Source organism: Pholis gunnellus (assembly GCF_910591455.1).
Source record: "Pholis gunnellus genome assembly, chromosome: 1".
NCBI lineage: Eukaryota > Metazoa > Chordata > Actinopteri > Perciformes > Pholidae > Pholis > Pholis gunnellus.
Genome location: NC_136528.1, coordinates 25251670 through 25272481, shown reverse-complemented (window position 1 = coordinate 25272481; position 20812 = coordinate 25251670). Strand labels below are relative to the sequence as shown.

The 20812-nt window shown below is 43.1% G+C and overlaps 1 protein-coding gene across 1 annotated transcript in view; it reads left to right on the top strand.

The window, feature by feature from the left end:
- LOC306698626 (protein diaphanous homolog 3-like) overlaps positions 1–20812 on the top strand; it is a 146876-nt gene that overhangs the window by 70199 nt on the left and 55865 nt on the right. Inside the window, exons 23-25 of the mRNA XM_079163020.1 lie at positions 2345–2474; positions 9710–9851; positions 13901–14067. Of these exons, the coding sequence (XP_079019146.1) occupies positions 2345–2474; positions 9710–9851; positions 13901–14067 (439 nt within the window). The remainder of the gene's footprint in view (positions 1–2344; positions 2475–9709; positions 9852–13900; positions 14068–20812) is intronic.

The following is a 20812-nucleotide window of genomic DNA, read 5'->3' as shown; positions in this document are numbered from 1 at the left end:
GTTGCACTATAGTAGCAGCAATATAAAGTTAGCATAAAAAACAGATAGGTTTTGTTTTTTTTGCGAAGGAAGCATGCCAGATTCTTCTCATTCTCTTTTTGGGTATTTGTTTGTTAACATTCTTGTGCATATCTGTTCTTGTATATACGTCTTAGTGTTTTTTTCTTCTCTTTTTTTTTTATATCACCTTGGCTTCGATTAGACATTATGTTTGAAACTCATTTAATTGTACACTATCAGCCCAACAAGACGGCCTTTTCCTCTCTATCAGCTGGCATCTATCAAAGCAGCAGAACCCAGGGGGTTCTTCCTTCTCATTCTCCTGCTCTGAATAGATAACCAAGGCAACGGCCAGCATCCCTTTGAAAGTCTTTGCACCCAGCAGGACAACCCATGCTTGTGGGTCAGCGATGTAGCAAATAGCTACACTTTTTGGATTTTAAATGGCACGAGGACAGAACAGTAAGCTTCCCTGTTTGATAGTGGTGCTGTGAGCAGAGTGTAATCCTGAAGTATAGAGGCTCATCCAGTCGTTACATTACAGCTGTTGGCACACTCACTGCAGTTTCCACAGTAACAACCAACCGCAGCCATTCATCACTGCCACCCTTCTGCCCCGTTAGACTCGGGGAGCTTATTCTCACATGAACACCAGCGCATGTGCGTACACAAACGTGGATTTCATACGTTCTATGATGGATTGGTTTTCATTAGCTTCATCATTTGTCAATTAATTTAAGTCTATGAAGGGAATATGTTTTGTGTTCATCACATTTGTAACGCCGCATGTCTATTTGCTTATCTTCATGCCGGTGCGTTGCGCGACTGAGGCGTACGTCGATGTCAGAGGCAGGCTATGCGGAGGAAGACATCACCTTTGTGTCTGCCCCAGAGTTTGACAACTTAATTCCACGGCACAGGAATATTGCACCCAGACCAACTGGAAAAAGCTAAATGCTTACATTGTCAACAATCATTACCATCCATCTAAATTCAGAGAGGGACCTTTTGTGAGCGAGCACTTGAAGCTTTTGATGAAAATAAAAATTGGCAAAACAGAAATGAAAAGGGAGATGAGAATGTTTGATTAGAGGAGATAATACAAACATGATTAAACCCAGCAGGGCTGAGTATGCTGCTGTCTACCAATAGATCACCTAGAGAGATACACAGCCACGCACTCCACGGGAGGGATGTTTGGCGGGGACACTGAAAGACATCTTAGAATTAGACTGTAAGAGAAGTGATGATGGAAATTTATCAGGAAAAGTGAAAAATTGTTGCGTGTGGTGGAGAGAGAGAGAGAGAGAGAGAGAGCGAGAGAGGCACAAAGCGCAGGAGGGGTCATCACGTTGTGAACAGGAGTCTGCTGCATGAGTACAAGACGTGAAATCATCTGTAGCATTGTCAACAAGCATAGAGCTACCGAAAATACTGAAGGAAGCACACACAACATCCTGTCGGTTATAGAACACAACATAGCTTGTTTCTTCTGATTACTTGTTTGTACCCCCTCTGCTACATCATAGATATAGTAAATCACTTGTCCCATGTTCTCCTTTTTAGTTAAAAAATAAAATCCGAAATCAAATATATTTTTTTGCTTTCATGATTGCGCCCCAAGTTTTGCATTAATTTGATGGAACACTGTTCCGGTAAGGCGGCGTTAACATTTTCGACACAGCCAATGAAATCTTGCATAAAGCAGTGACGTCAGTGTTCTATCATGGGCAGAGCAGACGGTTACACTGAGCTTGATAGCAGCATGCTACACGGCACAAGAGCCACAAACGTTGAACAGCAATCCACATTATCTTTCCTTTGACAGTCTCCTACCTTATCTAATCTATCTCCTGCACATCTATATCTATTTGACCGCTCAGCTGCAGAACATTAAACTGCGTGAAAACGTACCTGCAAATGTCACTTCGGTCCAGGTAGAGGCCGGTAGAGTCCTTGCTCTTCAATACCAACATCAACACGCTGTCTGCGTTGTTTACTTGGTGTCTTGTTCCCACCGGCGCTCTGGCAGCCTGCCAGCTGCCGTCGATCAAACCCAGACACGACACACCTCTCCTCTACCTATACGGTTACGGGTTAGCCTGGGACATTTTCAATGACAATGGTAGTCCAAGGTACTACGTAGTGCCAAATATGCAATCAGCCTGTCCCCAATCAGAGCTTTTTTTTTTTTTATTGCCCGGTCTTTATAATCTATTGGCAAATGACGTAAGACTGAAGGAACTCAAATGAAAAGCATCTTTTTACTACCATAGGTCTTTGTGTGTAACGTTGTGTGTGTGTGTGTGTGTGTGTGTGTGTGTGTGTGTATCTTTTACTACAGCTAAAGGACACTAAGTCAGCGGACCAAAAGACCACGTTACTCCATTTCCTGGCGCAAGTATGTGAGGAGGAATTTCCAGATGTGATCAAGTTTGTTGAAGACCTGGAGCATGTGGACCGATCTAGCAGAGGTAATGTTGATTATTACCCATACGCACCAACATGCACACACATGCACGAACGGTTTTGGTATATTTCCTAGGTCAGATTTGCTGCACCAAGGTACTACGCATCTTTTATTGTGACTCTCTTTAACCGTGCAAGGATTACTACTCTAATTACCAGGCAACAACCGCGCTGCTTCTTGCTCATTTTAACACCGCAGCTACCTCCTACTTTTTCTGGGGGGGAATCCCGGCGTGATTATTGCTGTTATTTTGGTTAATGCTGCTTTCAACTCAAGTTCACCCAGTGCACTGGACTTTTATCCCACTGCCTGTCAAATCAACAACCCTGGCGATGTTTACCCGCAGAGCTTTGTCTTATAAAGGCTAAATTAATAATAAAGCCGTTGGCCGATTCTTTGAGCAAACAATAGACATACAGACATAAGCCTGTCGCTTATGTTGTCTTCTGTTCAACATGTTGTTTAGGCAACCGCGAGCATGCTGTTTAAAAACGGAATCATATTTTAGATATTTAGAAAGGCCGCTTCGGCTTCTCGTTTGATGGCGGCCATTCAGCGGTATCGCCTGACATTAAACAATAGTGGTGATGTGGACAATTGCAGTGTTTAAGGATGGGAAAGGTGAGCCAAATGGAAAAAATAATGAGCTGTGTGGGCTGTCCAGTTATACAAACTACTGGTATATCGCATGTTAACATTGCGTCATATCAAACCAGTTAACTATAACCCCTTGAGGTTTACCTGAGAGACTGGGCTCGAGATCACTGCGCAGTGGTAACGTCCAGCATGACGAGGAGAAAACATTATATTCTAGTAACACACATTTTAAACAATTAGAATTCGTTTTTCATATTTGCTTGTTGTGACAGTATTTGAGCAGTTATCAGAGATGTGGTTCACAGAGCTTAATGCATAAACAGTCAGCGTTCTTACCCAGACAGAAATGGAGCATCCTTCTTCTCTCTCCCGTTGTTCTACTCTGAGCTTTACCCTTACCTTTCTACTTCTGTACCTCCCTGGGGATTATTCTGGGATTAGATGCTTGTTGATTCCGAAAACATGCATTGGACTTTCCCAGTTTAGCGTTTGATCTATGTTACACTCTGCTCATCTGCACGGCTCTTTGATGCTCGCATTCATCTTTTTGCTGGAGCACGTTTACAAGAGTTATGGCTTCATTTTTCAAGAGAATACTTCAGGTCGCGTCGACTGCTCAGATGAAGAGCAATCGCCTGTTTGAATGTAGTTTAAGATCCCGTGTTGCCTTGACGCAAATCGATCTTTTTTGATTTGACGCGTGGGTGTGCACACAAACGCGCGCGCACACACACACACACACACACACACACACACACACACACACACACACACACACACAACGATGACACACTGCTGTGAGTTTTGTCCGGTGGATGCAGAGTATGGTAAAGGTCACAGGGCAGCAGGGACAGACTGGGCGGTCAGAGGAGACTCGGCCATGCTCTTTGTTCAGTAGTGAGCGCTAGTCTGCGGCCTTACCATAGGTGCAACTGTCACAGCATGCGTCTTGTTGCTCGAAAGGCACTTTTACCCACTGCTCCACTCGCAGCAGGGAATGAAGGAAAGGGGACGAGGAGGAGAAAACAGAGTAAGGATGAAATGTGTGCCTTCATTGTTTGGACTCTTGCTCATAAGGACCCCTCCAGGTTTTGTCCGGGCTTTAGCAATCTGCGGATAACAATGCTCCTGAGTCGAGGGTTTCATTTTTTTTTTTCTCCGACTGTGCTGCGTGGCTACCAGCCCTTGGCCGAGGCTCATAAGCACAAGGGCGAGATCAATGGAAAGCACAGTCCTTGGATCTCTCTTCAAGCTTTGTCCACCTCCTCACCTCGTGGGCCTCGAGCTCAGTATATGCATCCATAGAGATGTAGTGTTCTTTCCCCCGTCGCTGTCTTCCTCTCCACATGTCGGTACCATTATGACATGCATGCACTAAGTGTCTCATCTCCCCGTATCTAGTATTCAGACACACAAATTGCATTTCGTTTTTTTTGCAAACCATGCTCTTGAGTGGCTTCTTTGTCATCGGGCCTGACAGCCGTTCGGGAGGCCTGAAGACACACTAAAAGGCTGTGTTGCATTCATAGACGCATACCAAAGAGCTTACTTGAGCACGGAACAAGGTTTGGATAGAGGCAGCAGTAATGATTTGCGCTTCTAGTTTGCAAAAAGCCGCCGTCTTTTGACTGTGTGTGTGTGTGTGTGTGTGTGTGTGTGTGTGTGTGTGTGTGTGTGTGTGTGTGTGTGATGCTGCCTTCGTTCCCCCACCTTTGTCAGTCACATCTCCCCTTTGTGTCTGTCTGCTTCTTTCTGCCCCTCTCTCTTCTTTTCAGCACTACAGTCATTATTTCCCCTGACACGGGGAAGCATCCCTTGTGTGCTGCTTCTCCCTCTTATGTTCCATGTTTCTGTTTATGTCTGTCAATATCTCTCTGTGTCGATCCGTCAGCATTTCTTCTCTTATTTGTCTGTTTTTTTTTGGTCTCTCAATCTTGTTCCCCCTTTTCTCTCCCGTTCCTATTTCCTTTTGCGACACACACACACACACACACAGACACACACACACACACACACACACACACACACACACACACACACACACACACACACACACACACACAGACATACACGTGCGACACACAGCAGCAGGTTTGGGCAATTAGGGCGTTTTGTTTGCGCCGGTGCTCGGTGCCGAGCTTGATGTCGAAATCAGACAAACACGGAGACATATTAATGTGCTCAATCAGGCTACCCTGCAGCTCGTAGATCTTTTAAATATTACCTCTCGGCAGCAGAATTTACTTGGAAAGCTGCGCGCAATGCTAAACAGACCTGTCTGCATACATTTTGTTTCACAAACGCGGGTGAGCTATTTAGGTTCAGCTTCTGTTTCGAGGCTGGTGGCCCCGAGGAGTCATCAAGGAGGATTCAACGATATTGAGGTGTTGCTTTAATATGCGGCTCGAGCTCCGTTTTGCCACATGTGGCCTGAGTGATGAGCCTCGGGTTGAAAGCGCACTGCAACTTGCAATGCGGTGACCTTCATGCTCTTTTAGTATGTACGTACTGTAGTAGGCGCTCAGCATGGGGAGAGTGTGCGCCGGGATTTCTTGCATTATGAGCCCCCAGTTCCCAGCCTCTGGCACCATCAGTCTAGTCACACCTGTCAGGCTTTGGCCTCAGGAGGCAGATCTGCATTTTTTTCCAGTCTCTTAATTTCCATACATCAAAGGATGATGCATAGTGGAGCTCCGTGTGTGGTGGGACTGTTTGCGAGCACGGTTGTGTATAGCACAGCAGGTTGGCAGGGTGATAAAAGGATGTCAATGTGGGGGGGTTTGACCTCTACAAATATTCCAATTCTTCTTCTTCTTCTAGAATCTTGAACATCCTGTATCTGTCTGCAACCCCTCCAGACCACAGAGGCATTCAGGCCCCACTGCTAATACCATCACTCATGCTTTACGACGCAGAGAGAGAAAGCAGGAGCCGGGTGGCCAGACGGAACAAAGAAGACCTGGAAACACCCTTTTATGTTTTGTCTCTGCTTGTCACCGTGCCACAGAGCAATTTTTTTCCTCAATTCCTAAGTTGTCCGTGACAGATGTGTGTTTATACTGACACATCTGTTTTCAAATCTGTTAAACAAAACATTCCAGCTGTTACACTCCTGATCAGTCCCAGGCAGATTTTCACCTGAAGCATGTTGTCACCTGTGTAACAGGTAGAGCTGTACGTGTGTAGTAGGGGACCAAGGATCTGGTCCCGGCTCCCCTCAGCACGATTCAGTAATGAATGTGCAATAACACCCCGAACCCAACAGTTGTCGGAATTAGGGCTGCAACTAACGATTATTTTAATAATCGATTAATCTGTCGATTATTTGTTCGATTAATCGATGAACCGAAAAAAACAAACAACCTTTATTCAAAAACAGAACTGACAGTGCAAATTCACGGAGCAAAACATCTTCAGAAAGTGCACAAACAGGTTGCTCAAACATCCCTGAGCTGTTAAAGTAATAATTAAAAAAATAAATGGACTAATATCAGGAGTGGGGTTCAGCGGGTTACCCACGCCTCTCAGTGAAGGGTAGACACGCGCTGATCCACTCAGTGTGGCGCGCGTGCAGCCCCGGACATCTAAGAGCATCACAGACCTGTTATTACTCAATCTCGTGTGGCTGAACGCCACTTGTCCCTCTAAGAAGCTGGACGCCGACCGCACGGGGCCGCGTAACTAGTTAGCATGCCGGAGTCTCGTTCGTTATCGGAATTAACCAGACAAATCGCTCCACCAACTAAGAACGGTCATGCACCACCACCCACAGAATCCAGAAAGAGCATCAATCTGTCAATCCTCTCCGTGTCCGGTCCGGGTGAGGTTTCCTCCGGCCGTCCCTCTTAATCATGGCTCCAGTTCAGAGAAAAACCCACAAAATAGAACCGGAGTCCTATTCCATTATTCCTAGCTGCGGTATTCAGGCGACCGAGCCTGCTGTGAACACTAAAACATCTCTGCGACTTATTGAGTGGCGTAATAATCGTGCGACACAACGAATCGATAATGAAATTCGTTGCCAACTCTTTTAATAATCGATTTTTATCGATTTTTATCAATTCGTTGTTGCAGCTCTAGTCGGAATAGATCGCCCCTACTCTGGAGAATCACCACTATCAAATCATAAACACGGGCTCTAAGCTACAATAAAGCCAGTAAAAGATGTATTCTATTATCCTAATGAAACAATATAAATAAAACAAAATGTCTCTGATTAACAGTATAATATGTTCTTTTCCTCAGTGATTATTCAATACAAAAAGAGAATATAAATGAAATATAATTAGTCTTGCACCTCTCAGACTAACTCTCACCGGTGAGATACATATAATCTATTACCCCTTTAGCAATAACGCGTAACAGAACTGAATACGTGCCCAACACTTGGACACTGCAAACCCCAAATAAAAATAAAATGAATAAAAAGTCCTCAATACGGAGGACACCAATCAGTACCAAATGACTGTGACAAACCTGACTGTATACTCATTTAAAAAAAAGAAATGGACGTTTTACTCCACTCGTATGCAGCGGAGGCTCCATTCACCGCCGCATCAACACAATCCCATCTCTCCTCTTCAAACATGAGCTATTTCTCAGCACCTGATTGGCTGTGGGACCATGCACGATGCACCGATATAAAAGTGGAATCAAAGAATGTCTTTTTAATGTCCTTCATCACTTATTCTCAGGTTTTGGACACACCTGCATGTCTTTTCTTGGTCACATGCCTCTCCACCTGGGGGAGCCTCATTAAACAAAAAGCTTGCAACTTGGATTGAGAAGCCAAGAAGAGGAGATCTCTTTCTGTTGAGCTCTCTGTCTCGCCTTCCCTTGCTCTTTTCTCAGTCAGCAACACTGGGCTTTAATCGTTTCTATTAACAGACCGCCCATCTGGCCTCCTTTCACTTCTGCACGCTGCCCACACCTCATTCAGCACATTTTGGTTGCTTGGTAATGCAGAAGACTTTCACAAAAAAAAAAAACCGAGACAATTATTGAAATGGAAATGAATTGTCTGTTTCTGATTTTTTACTAAAATGTATTTTAGTAAACAATTTGATCCATCACACTAATCATATTGGGCATTGGTCAGATGTATGGCAATCATTGACTATGTAGTCAAAGATGTATAGTTTATTATGAGTGTAGCATAGATGCGGATCGTTTTCTCGTATTTTGAACATTTAGTCCGATTAACAAACTATATAAAAAACCATATATGTCCCGGTTAACGGCACAAACACAGATGACTAACTTAAACTGTTGGCCGGCTCTACACATACAGATTATTACGGCGTTTCAACCGTTCAGAGCTGAATTAATATTGATAATTTTGATTTCTTATGATATAGCAGTGGGGACAGCGTTCAATGGTTGCAATGAGGAGCAGAAAAATGTGAAATTTAAAAATAGAACTTTGAGTACAAAGTAAAGCATGCAATGAATAGAAAGGACTACTGTGAGTATTTGTCAGGTACAGACGGAGTAGATGTACTCTCGTGATTATGTGAAAGATTCTTTGTTAGTGCAGTGGGTTCGGTCTTTTCTCTCATTCATGTGTTGATGGAAAGTGCTACCCGCCTTTTGCTCTCAGCTTGCTGAGTGACTGTGTGCTATGTACATTGAAGTGCTCACCCTCACCTGCTGTTGCAAGACTCAGGCTCCTTTCCTTTTTCTCAAAGAGAAAGTGTACAGTTTCAGCTGCTGCAGACTCATTTAATCAACATTTTGTGAATCCAAGGCAGTTTGTTCCCCACCAGTAAAAGGGTTTTATGCTATGAATTCAGTGAGAAGCTTAGCTACATTGAAGTTCTCTCTCTCTCTCTCTCTCCTCTCTTTCCCCCCTCCTTTTTCGTAAAGCATGTATTAGGATCAAGGGACATTTGAAACTACTTAAAAATAAGCAGCTTATGCCTTTTTGTCAAGCAGGGTCTAATCAGGGTAATTTAAGCCATATGCTATATTCAGTGACTAGCTTAAAGTGTCAGCCGTGACCAACTTAACAGAAAGTTAGGCTCAGTGTTCCCCTGCTCTCCCACCTGCATGATCCATGCACCTGTTGACAGGACCAAAGGCGAAGTGCGAAGGGCGAAGGGCGGTCCATCCGTGACTCTATTTGTGTTCCTGAAACGGGCATTTACATTCACTACATTGCATTGCATTCTGGTGTGGATTTAATTGTTTACGACATACATATAAGAGGCATACGGAATAATACAAAGCAGTGTATTGAACGTGCCTTCACTTGAAGTTTATTTTTTCCCCAGTCATTGTTTATTCCCATGGTGTTCCTGGCACAGTGTGAACTCACAATAACCATGCTTTGCTGCTGAACCGGCGCCTCGCTCTTTTTTTCCCCTTGTTTTTCTTTTGTGCACGTTGTTTTTCCTTTAGAGCCTCAAAATAATAATGCATTTGATTGTACCTGTAATTAAGTTGTACTCTCTGCTTTTTTCTTCTTCACATTTCCTTGGCACATGGTGTGTGTGTGTGTGTGTGTGTGTGTGTGTGTGTGTGTGTGTGTGTGTGTGTGTGTGTGTGTGTGTGTGTGTGTGTGTGTGTGTGTGTGTGTGTGTGTGTGTGTGTGTGTGTGTGTGTGTGTGTGTGTGTGTGTTGATGTATGTGGGCGTGCATCAGTGTCTGCAGAGAATCTGGAAAAGAGCCTCAGGCAGATGGAGAGGCAGCTGCTGCAGCTGGAGAGAGACCTGGAGACTTTCTCCTCCCCCGATGACCCCAACGACATGTTCTTCACTAAAATGGCTATATCCTTTGCACACGCGTGCGCTCACTCGCACGATTTTCAATAATGCCCCTAACTGGTATGTTTTAATTTAACACTGTGCCGCTGCATCGGCTGCAGGGCAAGTTTTCATGTGTTAAAGGTCGTATTGATAACAATTTTATGCATATGAATAATTAAAAAGAAAATACATCCACACCTCAAAACTAAACTAGTGGTATGAGGGAAAGAACTCTGACGTCTTTGGCTCAGTTGAACACATTACCGTTATCTTTTACATAATGAAATTCTCAGGCTGTGCTCCTCTAGTTGCCATCGCCTTCAAACTCGACTTCCTCCAAGACATTTTGTACTAAACTTTTTAAAAGTGACTCTACCCCTCTTCCCCCAAATGAAAATGTTCATCTCCTTTTTTACAGAAAACTCATTTGGATCCGCCTGCTAAAATATGCCGTTGAAGCGCAAATGAAATGGGAGACAAGGATAGTCCTCCCACCCTCAGTCCTATATACACTCCACTTTCTTTTTTCTACTGTCGATGATGTGTACCAGTCATGAGTGGCGTCCCATTCCATAATCAGGTTTTAGTACCAGTACCCCTCTCAGCTCTCTTTTTTGAAGGGTACTTTACACTGACGGCAACCTCACAATGAAGAGGAGGAGAGGCAGAATCGGGACAGTGCCTCCTACGTCTTTCTGTCACTCTCTTTCCCTTTCACAACGTCAGTGCTGTTTGTTCCTGGAGACAGAACAAGTTTAATTTGTTTGATTCAATTGTCAGTTTATGATAATTAAACAAAAGCAGTAATTCACATAAACGCATAAATATGCAAGTTCCCTTTATTCTTTCTCTGCCCTCTTCAGCTCCACTTATTGACGGCTGTCCATATTTGTCTGGCAGCAGTGTTAGTTATTCACTGTACATTGAGGTAGTTCCAGTGGATCAGGTTGACAGGCGCGTCTCAGACCAGGTGTGTGTTCAATAATACACCCTGTACCGAGCCTCCTTCATGTAGTTTTGATCGATAGCCTTGGGGCTGAGGCACTAATGGCTTGTGCTGCAGTAGTTAGGAGAGAACTTGAGTGCAACACGGAAAGGTTCACTGAGAATGGATTTGACAGCGCTGTCTTTCGCAACCTTGATTTGCAATTCTAGGTGCCGTGCAAAAAAAAGTCTCATTTTAGCAACTCCGATCAAAAACTCCATCGAATGTGAAAATGAAATCAGGAATCTAACGGTAAGCCTCTAATAAAAATGAAAACACCTGAGCGTCGAGGCTCTAATTTCAAGCCATAGAGACCAAAAGTCTGCTCCACGCACACGCTCGTCGGGTCTTATGTTTGATCCAAATGTAGCAGCTTAGGCTGCTCAGATGTCACATTTACCCCGAGGCCATCCATATGACAACCTCACACTCGATGCCGAGCTCATATTTTTGGAACTTGAACCCCCCCCCCCCCCTCCCCCCCCAAAGCATTCAACGGAAACCTGTAGTCAACTTTTGTTGACAGCAGAACCAATACAGTTTTATTGGTAGCCTTGATAACATTCACTTCCTGCACCTACAACATAGGTGTGTTGCTTTTGTGCACCTTTGAATTAACTTGACTACATTATTCCCTTAAGTATTTTTATTTCATTACAAGCATTGTATATCATTTTTGCAGTTTCATTTGGAATTAATTTGTTGCACAGAATGCTTTTTATAAAAAACAAAACGGCAATGTTTCAAACTCATCGTGAACCCGATTACTTTATTCACCGATAACTATAACTGTGTCTGCTATTCAATTTTGGCAAGCCGTGTTTGGATAATCAAGCTTAAAGTGAACCGTTTTCCTATCATCCCACATTAGAGAGTACCGACCATTACCGAGCATTACCCAGTCAAATCTTTGAAGATTTCCATCCATGCAGGTCATAAGATATCCAAAAGTATGAGATCAAAGGCAAAGAGATTAGCTCTTTTATTCTTGAAGTTCCGCTGCTCATCCTGAAGAAGCATCTTTAAAGATGATACGGCTTCACCTGCAGCTGAAGTATGCTGGATACAGTCATTATTCCAACGAACAAAATCTACAGTCCCCAGCTAAACGTGAGAAACCCGGTGTGTCACATTGGTGACATTGAAAATCCCGTTATCACTTAATGCGTCCACTTGAGTATACAGTTAGTGGTACTGGTCAAGTGTTACTCTTCTGAGCTGAGCTTGGGAAGGTGGCATATGAGAACAGGAGAACAAAAACATAGGAGAATGAGCAAATGAAGAATGGGAGAGGAAAGTATGATGGAATAGATGGAGTGAGAAAAGAGTAAAGGATCAGTAAGAAAGCAAGATTGAACAGAAATTCTCGAGAATGAGCTGCAGTGGACCACTGATTTCTCCGGAATAGGGGACGACTTTAGGAGAGCGGGAACAGAAGGAGGTGGAGAAATATTTTGCGCCCCACGATACTACTATCAACCACGGCTCTCGGCTATTTATTCTTTTCTCCCTCTCTGGCTTTCCATCACCTGCTCAGGCTTTTCCTCATGCCTCTTTCCAGCAGCTCCTGGTTGGGAAGGATATTACTGACAAGTCAATCTGGGAGCAGTGCCTATTGAGCATCATTTACCCAGCTGTGAATAGGTAGTCCCAGCCACAGCCTGATTCAACTGAGGCCAGACGTCAAATAGGTCCATCAATTGAGCCGTAATGAAGGGGCGCAATAGGAGCCAGAGAGGCTGCCTACATAATTGTGATACCACACACACAGACGCTTTTGCTTCTTATCTGCCATGAGACAAGGTTGTTGGGGTCATTAGGAAGACTGTTGGTGAAGGACACATTGATTTGTACAGAAAGTTACCCAGACTTTTTGAAAGAAGCAGATTCAAACTGATTCCAACCCAGATTTTATTCTGTCATGCATCAAATGCTTTGATTTTTACCAAACTGTGTCACTATGGGAAAAGCTCTGGATAGGCCTTTAGAAAATAAAACTCAAAATAACGAATAATATATATGTATGAAGATATTTTTTGAAGAGCAAATCCAATGCGTGCTATTCCTACATAGAGCAATTATAGTGTGTGTGTGTGTGTGGTGTCTTAACATTATGCCCTGGCTGTAGGAAGGATGTGTATTAGTGCTCTCCAGTTCCCACTCTCTTTGCTCCGGCACTGACACCTCTCCGGCGTCTGTTGACACAACCGTAACCTCTGTGTCCTCATCCACACAAGTACCAACATAGCAGAGCTGCCCAACGCTTTCCCAGGTTTACCCAGGAGGACCTTTTGATGCCCTGCCATGCTAGTCAGTTTACTGTCAGTCTTAAAATGAGTTATTTTTTGCTGCAGTAGATCTCTGTGTGTGTTGTAGGATATAGCCATGTGTGTGAGGACCAGGTCTTGACACTATTCTTGGGATAATTTGAGGTGCAAGAACATGTAATTGCTCCACACAGTGGGGGAGAAAAAAAAAGCAAATGTTCGGGGTGAGTCTGCCTAAGAAGCATACGCAGACTTAGACTGTGCTGGCTGCCACATTTGGCACAGGACCAGTGACACATATACTTTATTTTCTGCCGTGTTTACATCGACTGTGAAATAAGTGCAAAAACATAAATGATGAAAGCTTTTCAGTAAATTGTGATCTGATTGGATGGGCTTTGAAATAGTAGTGGCAGAGAGCATTGAAGTTAAAACAGTTTGAAATCTGCCCAATTTTGGTCTCCTTTTTTTTGGGATTTCTGTTCATATATTTGCATTTAATATTTTGCTCGTCAAATAAACCAACTCGCATTGCCGGCAGCCAGCCACGAGTCACAGATGCTGTAGGCTGCACAGGGCTCAGAGCAGTGAACTCGCTGTAGTAGTAACCTGACAGACCGTCTCAGAGCTCCTAAAGCCAACACCACAGTTCACCACTGACAATTTTCTAGCCTCAAATCCTTACGGCGACTAATGTGAATGCATTTAAGTTTTTTTTTTTCTTTTTCCACACTTCCTGTGCTGCTGTCGGATATGGGAGAGGTATACTAAGTGCATGTAAATAACACCTGTCATGTGATGGATGTGTCAGAGACCTTGACAAGGGCCCTCACAGCTTCAGCAAGGTTGCCAGGGAGCAGTACGGCAAGCTGGTGATAATGCACAGCAACATGGAGACGCTGTATCGCAACATGCTCGAGTACTTTGCCGTTGATCCCAAGAAGACCTCTGTGGAGGAGCTGTTCACTGATCTCAGCAACTTCCGTGCCATGTTCACCGTGAGTATACCGCACCGTTAAACTCATCACTGAAAAGGTTGACATTCGGTGGCCGAGGCTTGTTTGAGTTGGTTTTCAGTGGATTTGGCAGCGCCTTGATATGTTTTGCATTACAAGGAGGTATTTGAGGCAAACCTCAAACGGCATTATCAAGTCGTTTTTCAAACTTTTACTCCTTTCGATTTTTTCGGCCGCATCAAGACATAACCTCAACTTCTCTTTTTGCCAACCTCACATCAACGTCCTGTGGTATGAAGCAAGGCAGAACAGTGGCAGTCCTGTGTAGTCCAGCCTCACCCCGACATTTATGTCGTCGCTGAGCTCTGTGGCCTTATCAGTGTGGCGCTGCTGTGGAGCTGTGGAGACCCACTGTGTTTAATCAGCAGGATTAGTGGCACAGGCCACTGGGTGCGACAGATAATAGTAGCTAATTAGCCTACTGAAGTCCCCGCCCTACCCCCAACTTAACATCTACCTCACACGCACAGATGGATTTCACACCTCTTTGCCTTTTGTTCCTGCACAGTCATTAGTTATACCTTAGATTTTCTTGTACTCCAAAGCTTCGTCGATACACTTGTGTATTTTGCATCTGATGTAGACATTTCATGTGTACTGTACACAATGTACAAGTCTGACCGTTTTTTCAACAGGTCTGCCTCATTATTGAGATACACAGGAACGGTGTTTTTGTAAACCTTTTAGATGCCCAACCGCTAAACTAACGACCATCACTCCTGAGAAGATTTCTTTTTAGGCTTTCCAGATATGCGTTATTGGTAGAAACTTGATACAAATACTAGCTGTGAAGCATTACAAGTACATATAGTGTGTACAATATCTTGAAGAATATCCCTGTCTGATCTGGGACCCATGTTTAAGCCAACTGCTAACAAGGTCACACCCCATTAACAGTGTCCAGCTTCCACATTAACACCTTCACTTAAAGTTACACATGCAATAATATTTGATTAGCACTGCCCTCTTCCTTTTTATGATCAAATTCACATCCTAGCACATCTAGTTGCCACCTATCCTGATATGCTGGCTACTGTATGTGGCATCTAACCTGAGACTAAAGTAACCTCAGTATCTACACAGCCTTCACATGCTGGAAGAAACTCTGGTACCAGGGCCTCTCTTTTGTGTGATTATTTCCTCACTTTAATAGCCACATTCCTGTTCATCCCTAGCTGTGATATGAATCAGACCCAGAGGTAAAAGATACAAACCTCAATATGTTCCATTTGTCTGATGCCGACATGCGCTATTGTCACACAATATGTTTCATATTGCAGCTGTGATCCTTTTCATTTTAGCTCCACGGTTGAGGCTTGAGTTCTGCTGTAGCGTTTATGTTCTGACCAAACATATCGGTTAATGACTCTGCCGGTGAAAGGTGAACAAGCCAAGTGTTATAAAGACCGGCATTATATGGTCGGAACTCCCACGGTAGCTATTTATTTCCCTCCGGTAGGTCAACAATTTGTTCAGATGGAAACATCACACGGACGTAACTTGTGAGGAGCCAAGGCTAGGTCAATGAACGTAGGCATACAGTAAATCTCAGCGCCGTGACCTCTCGCTCAAATCTGTGTGAGCCTTGAACTGTGGCCGCGTTGCCTGCATATTGTGTGTGTGTGTGTGTGTGTGTGTGTGTGTGTGTGTGTGTGTGTGTGTGTGTGTGTGTGTGTGTGTGTGTGTGTGTGTGTGTGTGTGTGTGTGTGTGTGCGCGCGCGCGCGCGTTTGTTTGCATCTGTCATTTTGTGTCTGCGTTTTCTTTTCTTTTTTTTCTTTTACAGGGAAGGCTGCTTTTTCTCACACACACACACACACACCCACACACGTACACACACATACAATATGCTCAGTCACCCGTAGGAAGGAGACCCAGGGCGAGGCCGCACATCTGACAGGAATCCAATTGAGCGTGTCTAATGGCGGACATCCAGGAGAGGAGGAGGGGGAAGCAGACCTGCAGTGATGAAGGAGAGTGGAGGGCAATTTCCTCAGAGAGCGGGTTCTCTCGCTCTCTCTCTCGCTCTCTCTTTCGCTCTCTCTCTCTCTCTCAGCTCTACATTACAGTAACAATGAATGCTTTGTCATAAGGCAAAAATCACATGACTCTTCATCACTTTGATTTTGAGAGATAGTGAAGACCCTGAAACTACAAAGTTCCTTCAGTTTTTATTATTTTCCACTCGTTAGATTATTCTTGCTTTCAATATTGAATTCATTTTTTTTTTTTACAAACAAATGAACCCTGCCTTGCATGTGCTCAAAATTAAATTTGTATGTCACTGCAGTCCGTTTAATGTCCACACAGACTCCTTTAATTCTATTGTTCTAAGATTGCTAATTGGTTCTGTGATTTAAGAGGACAGCAGGCCATTGTGTGCTGGCTGTGATCATATCCATTTTATTTTGTTGTCTTAACAAGGATGTTTTGTAATGTTCTTCAGCTGTTCTTTTTCCTGTGCTATCGTCTGTGTGCAGTGTGAGAGTGATCCTCACTTTTAAAGGTGATCCCCTTAAGCAGGCCCACTTGTTGTATTGACCCGTTATTGACTCATCATTGTTTTCCCGGCTGCTGGCAGCAGCAAACTGTCCAGGTTTAAGTAAGAGTTTGCCTCCACAGACCTCTGTAGATCTGCATAGCCATGGTACTGAAACCACCTGCCATCTCTTTCCAGCCATGGCATTAGGAATGTCATGGCATTATGAAACTTGTTCCAGATATATAACACTGCTACAGGTACAATGCTAATGACTATGGCGATGCTCCGCCTTCACTCTTGCATAGCAGTTCAAAGTTTTCACTTATTGAGAGAAATATCTCAACTTGATTGACATTCATGATTCCCAGATGATGCATCCTGATGACTTTGGTGGTTACTTTCCCTCAAGTGCCACCAGTAGGTGGACATTTTTGGTCTTCATTGAATACCTCCGCAATTCTAGCATTGATTGATAGGAAATGTTGGTACAGGCGTTCATGTTCCTCCCGGGATGAATTATCATAAGTTTGAGTTCCTAACCTTTGCTAACCTGCTACCACACTAAACTAAGACTGTGAACACGGTCAACATTATACCTGTTTAATGAAATTACTGAAACCTATCCGTCTCAATAAGATGGTCCCTATTGTTATTTGATTACAATTGTTAATGTCATAGCAACCATGTCAATTGCATCACAGGTTTGTTGGGCATCTTGATACATTTAAGTAATGAACGGTCCAATCCGTGAGGTAAACAACACTGATTTCACCCGCTGACTGGCTCGCTGTCTGTAGGGAACTGTTTGGGTTGAGGGTAGTGACAGCTTTTTCTGTTGTTGTTCTAGTGCAAGAATGTTTTCATTCTCTTTTAGCAATTGATCTTGACTTTTCAATGAGAGAGCCACTTGATAGTAAAGAGGAGAAGGAGTGTCAGAGTTTTGACTAAGTTCACATTAGGCAGCCATCACAGCTGAATACTAACCTGGGATCACTTAATTGTTCCTTATTGGAAATGTATTATGTGTCGGTGCTCTTGTCCTTTCCTTTTCTTTCTCTCCACCCGTAATTTACCAGATTGGATGCCCATTAAGAATATAGTCATTTGTGAGTCAGTAGTTGCCACAGGCACCTGACAGTTTCATTACATTAAATGAAAGTTCATTTAGTGGAGGAGTTGGCTTCATTTAGAAATAGAGCTCTGAACAGCTTCCATGTGTATCAGTCATTTGGTTTTCAGCTTCTCCTCTTCAGCACTCTCTCTTCTGCTGAATTTCTCTAAACCTGCTGAATGGTACTGATCAGTGTCGTTAGCGGCTATTGTCTTTTCATGCGAGTAGGTTTCAATAATTGTTGTTTGAGTTATATGCCTGCAAAGCCTCCAACAAGCTGGAATCCCACTGTGGTCGTTGTAGTCATAAAAAAACAAACATAAACAGTTCTTCAGTGAAAGATCAAGGTCACGGTATGCGCACGTGGAGCCTCTATTGCAGGGGTATTCAATTAAAACACCAAAAGGTCCAGAAAATCTCCTCGTGCAAAGGTCCGGAACATTACAATAATATCTAACTTACGCTATTTAGTGCCATATATATAGATATATATATATATTCAAGAAGCCTAGTCGTAACAACGTATCTGTGTAGTCAACAACTGTCAAAGCAAATAAAGAAAGTACATGTCAATTATATTTTAACAATTATTATTCTCAGTTTAATTTAACTGGATGGATTATAAATAATACATAGAAATAAATAAATAGATGTTCTCTCATTTCAAGTAAAATAAGGGCTCCATCTAAAAATAAAATACACAAAAGAGAACTTTTGAAAAACTTGCATCTTAAAAGAAAGTGCTTGATTTTAGAAAAATGAAAGAGTGGCTGGAGTTAACTTTTTTTCTTCTCTTTTGTTTAATCCATTTCACATCATAACGGTCTCAGTCAACTTTATAATAAACGATCTCTACACATCTCAACATCTTGCCCTCAGTTCAGACTGGAGTGTTTGGTCTAAAGATGTATGTTTGGTCTCATAGTGGCGTTTCACATTGGCGCATTTAATAATGGCCACGATATCTGAACATATGACATATGACAGAGTGGTTTTGTAGCGCCAGCAGGAAGAATGAACAAATAAGAGTCCGTCCATTTTCTGTTAATAGCTCCGCTTTTCTCTTTTTCGAGCATGCCATGTAAAATTGCTTCTCCGACTCAATTACTTTTCCCACTGCTCTCTCTCTGTCCCCGTCTCTCCCCTGTCTGTGTGTAAATTGCACTTGACTCAAGATGCATTTTGGAATACACATGGGGTACATCCCAAGTCTCTTATTTGTCATCTCCTCGCTTGAACCGGAAGTTGTTCTGCTCCGCCATATTGACGGCCGTCCCAAAGCTCTTATTGCTGCTCTGAAGATCGCACTTCCAGATAGTGTTTTAACGGCTGACACGCCCCCTCTTTGTTCATCAGTTATGTGATTGGACGCTGCAGCTTATCGGATTCATCAGATTTTTTTAAAATATCACTGGAGTTTAATACCAGAGTGAAGACAGATCAGAGATTAAACTTGAGCTTTACATTTGATTAGTTTTCTGATTCACCGTCTGGTTTAAATATGTTCATTGTAGACTGAACAACAAAAGGACCACAAACATCTTTCTTCATTTATTAGAAAGATTTGTTTTTCCATGATTTCCCTCAATAACTTTTTATTATGAAAACAACTAAAGTCAGAGAGACAAAACACTTTTTACATCATTTATTATCATTTCATTCAGTCTCACGTGAGGCTGATTGTCGGGTTTGATAAGTTTGAAGTTTAACCTGAACCATGGTGAACAGACACAAACTTCTCAAAAGTCTCTCCAGCTGTTAAAGCTGACTGACAGCCGATCCAGTTGTGATCAGCAGCCGACGTCATCAGAAACAGACGTCGCTTCACGTGACACAGCTGAGGAAAGGACGTCTCATGCCTTTTAAAACATATTTCCTTGTTTCGCAAGGAAGACGCAAGGAAAGGACGCAAGTGAGGGAAACGGGGATGCAATTAAGAGACTTGGAATGTACCCATATTCGATTGGCTGAGTAGCGTCACGTGAGGTGATTTACAACGCATGCAATTGGTCGGTGTGTTTCCTGGACTGCTGATGCATCAGTTATACGTCCGGGTCCGGATAAGACAGCGTCTGGGTCCGTATCCGGACCGCGGTCCGCCTATTAGTGACCCCTGATCTATTGGATAGGATACAACATATGCAGCTTTACTCGACCATAGAGAACACAGGGTTCTGAGATTATTGTATACTGTTATTGGTACACACCTACGAGTAATCATTTTAGCATTAGAGTTTATTGAAGTTGCTGATTTGTTTTGCTACACTGATTTGTTTTGAATTCAAGTTGACCATATAATCTCCAGCAATGGTCACTTGTATGCAGACTTAATAAGAGGCTGTCAGTGGGCCTCAATAAGTGACTGCCCCTCTTTATTGTGTGGTTGTCAATGTACTTCACGTTTTTCGTAGTGTGTGCATCTGTTCATGTTGGTCCGGCATTGCTATTCTTCCACTGACCTGCCTGTCAAGCCGGGCTGTGTGAATAACGCAAGAGGAGGCGAGACGAGGACGAGGAGGAGGAGGAGTTGGGTGTTTGATGAAAGCCCAGACTCCCTTTCTTTAAGTGACTGGCTATTGATCAGGATGGCGATCGTGCTAGCACTCTATTAAATCATATGCAGTCTGTCTCTTGGCTGTGGCATTATTGAGCTATTGACACTATTTTGAGTTTAACAACTCTTTGCCACAGGGATTATAGAGGCTGTACCCACAGTGGTTGATGTACTGTACGTGTGTGTGTGTGTGTGTGTGTGTGTGTGTGTGTGTGTGTGTGTGTGTGTGTGTGTGTGTGTGTGTGTGTGTGTGTGTGTGTGTGTGTGTGTGTGTGTGTGTGTGTAGGTGTGTGTGTAGCCATTCAAATCAGAAGAATAGAATGCTAAAGAGGCATCAGCATTAACAAATATGATTTATACATATGTACAAGTGCAATACAGTACGTGCAATCAATAATCAGAACGTTTTTAGAACCAGTACCTGTATGTCTCTAAACACTTAGTTTTCCTAATTAAATTCCAGGTTTGTTGTTGAGTAACTCAAGTATATTAGTACAGGAAAGTTATTCTTGTAATTTACATAAAATCTGTCACATTCTGTAAAATCAGGTGGTTTTAAGTGTGAATTTTGTTTAGAGTTGACCTC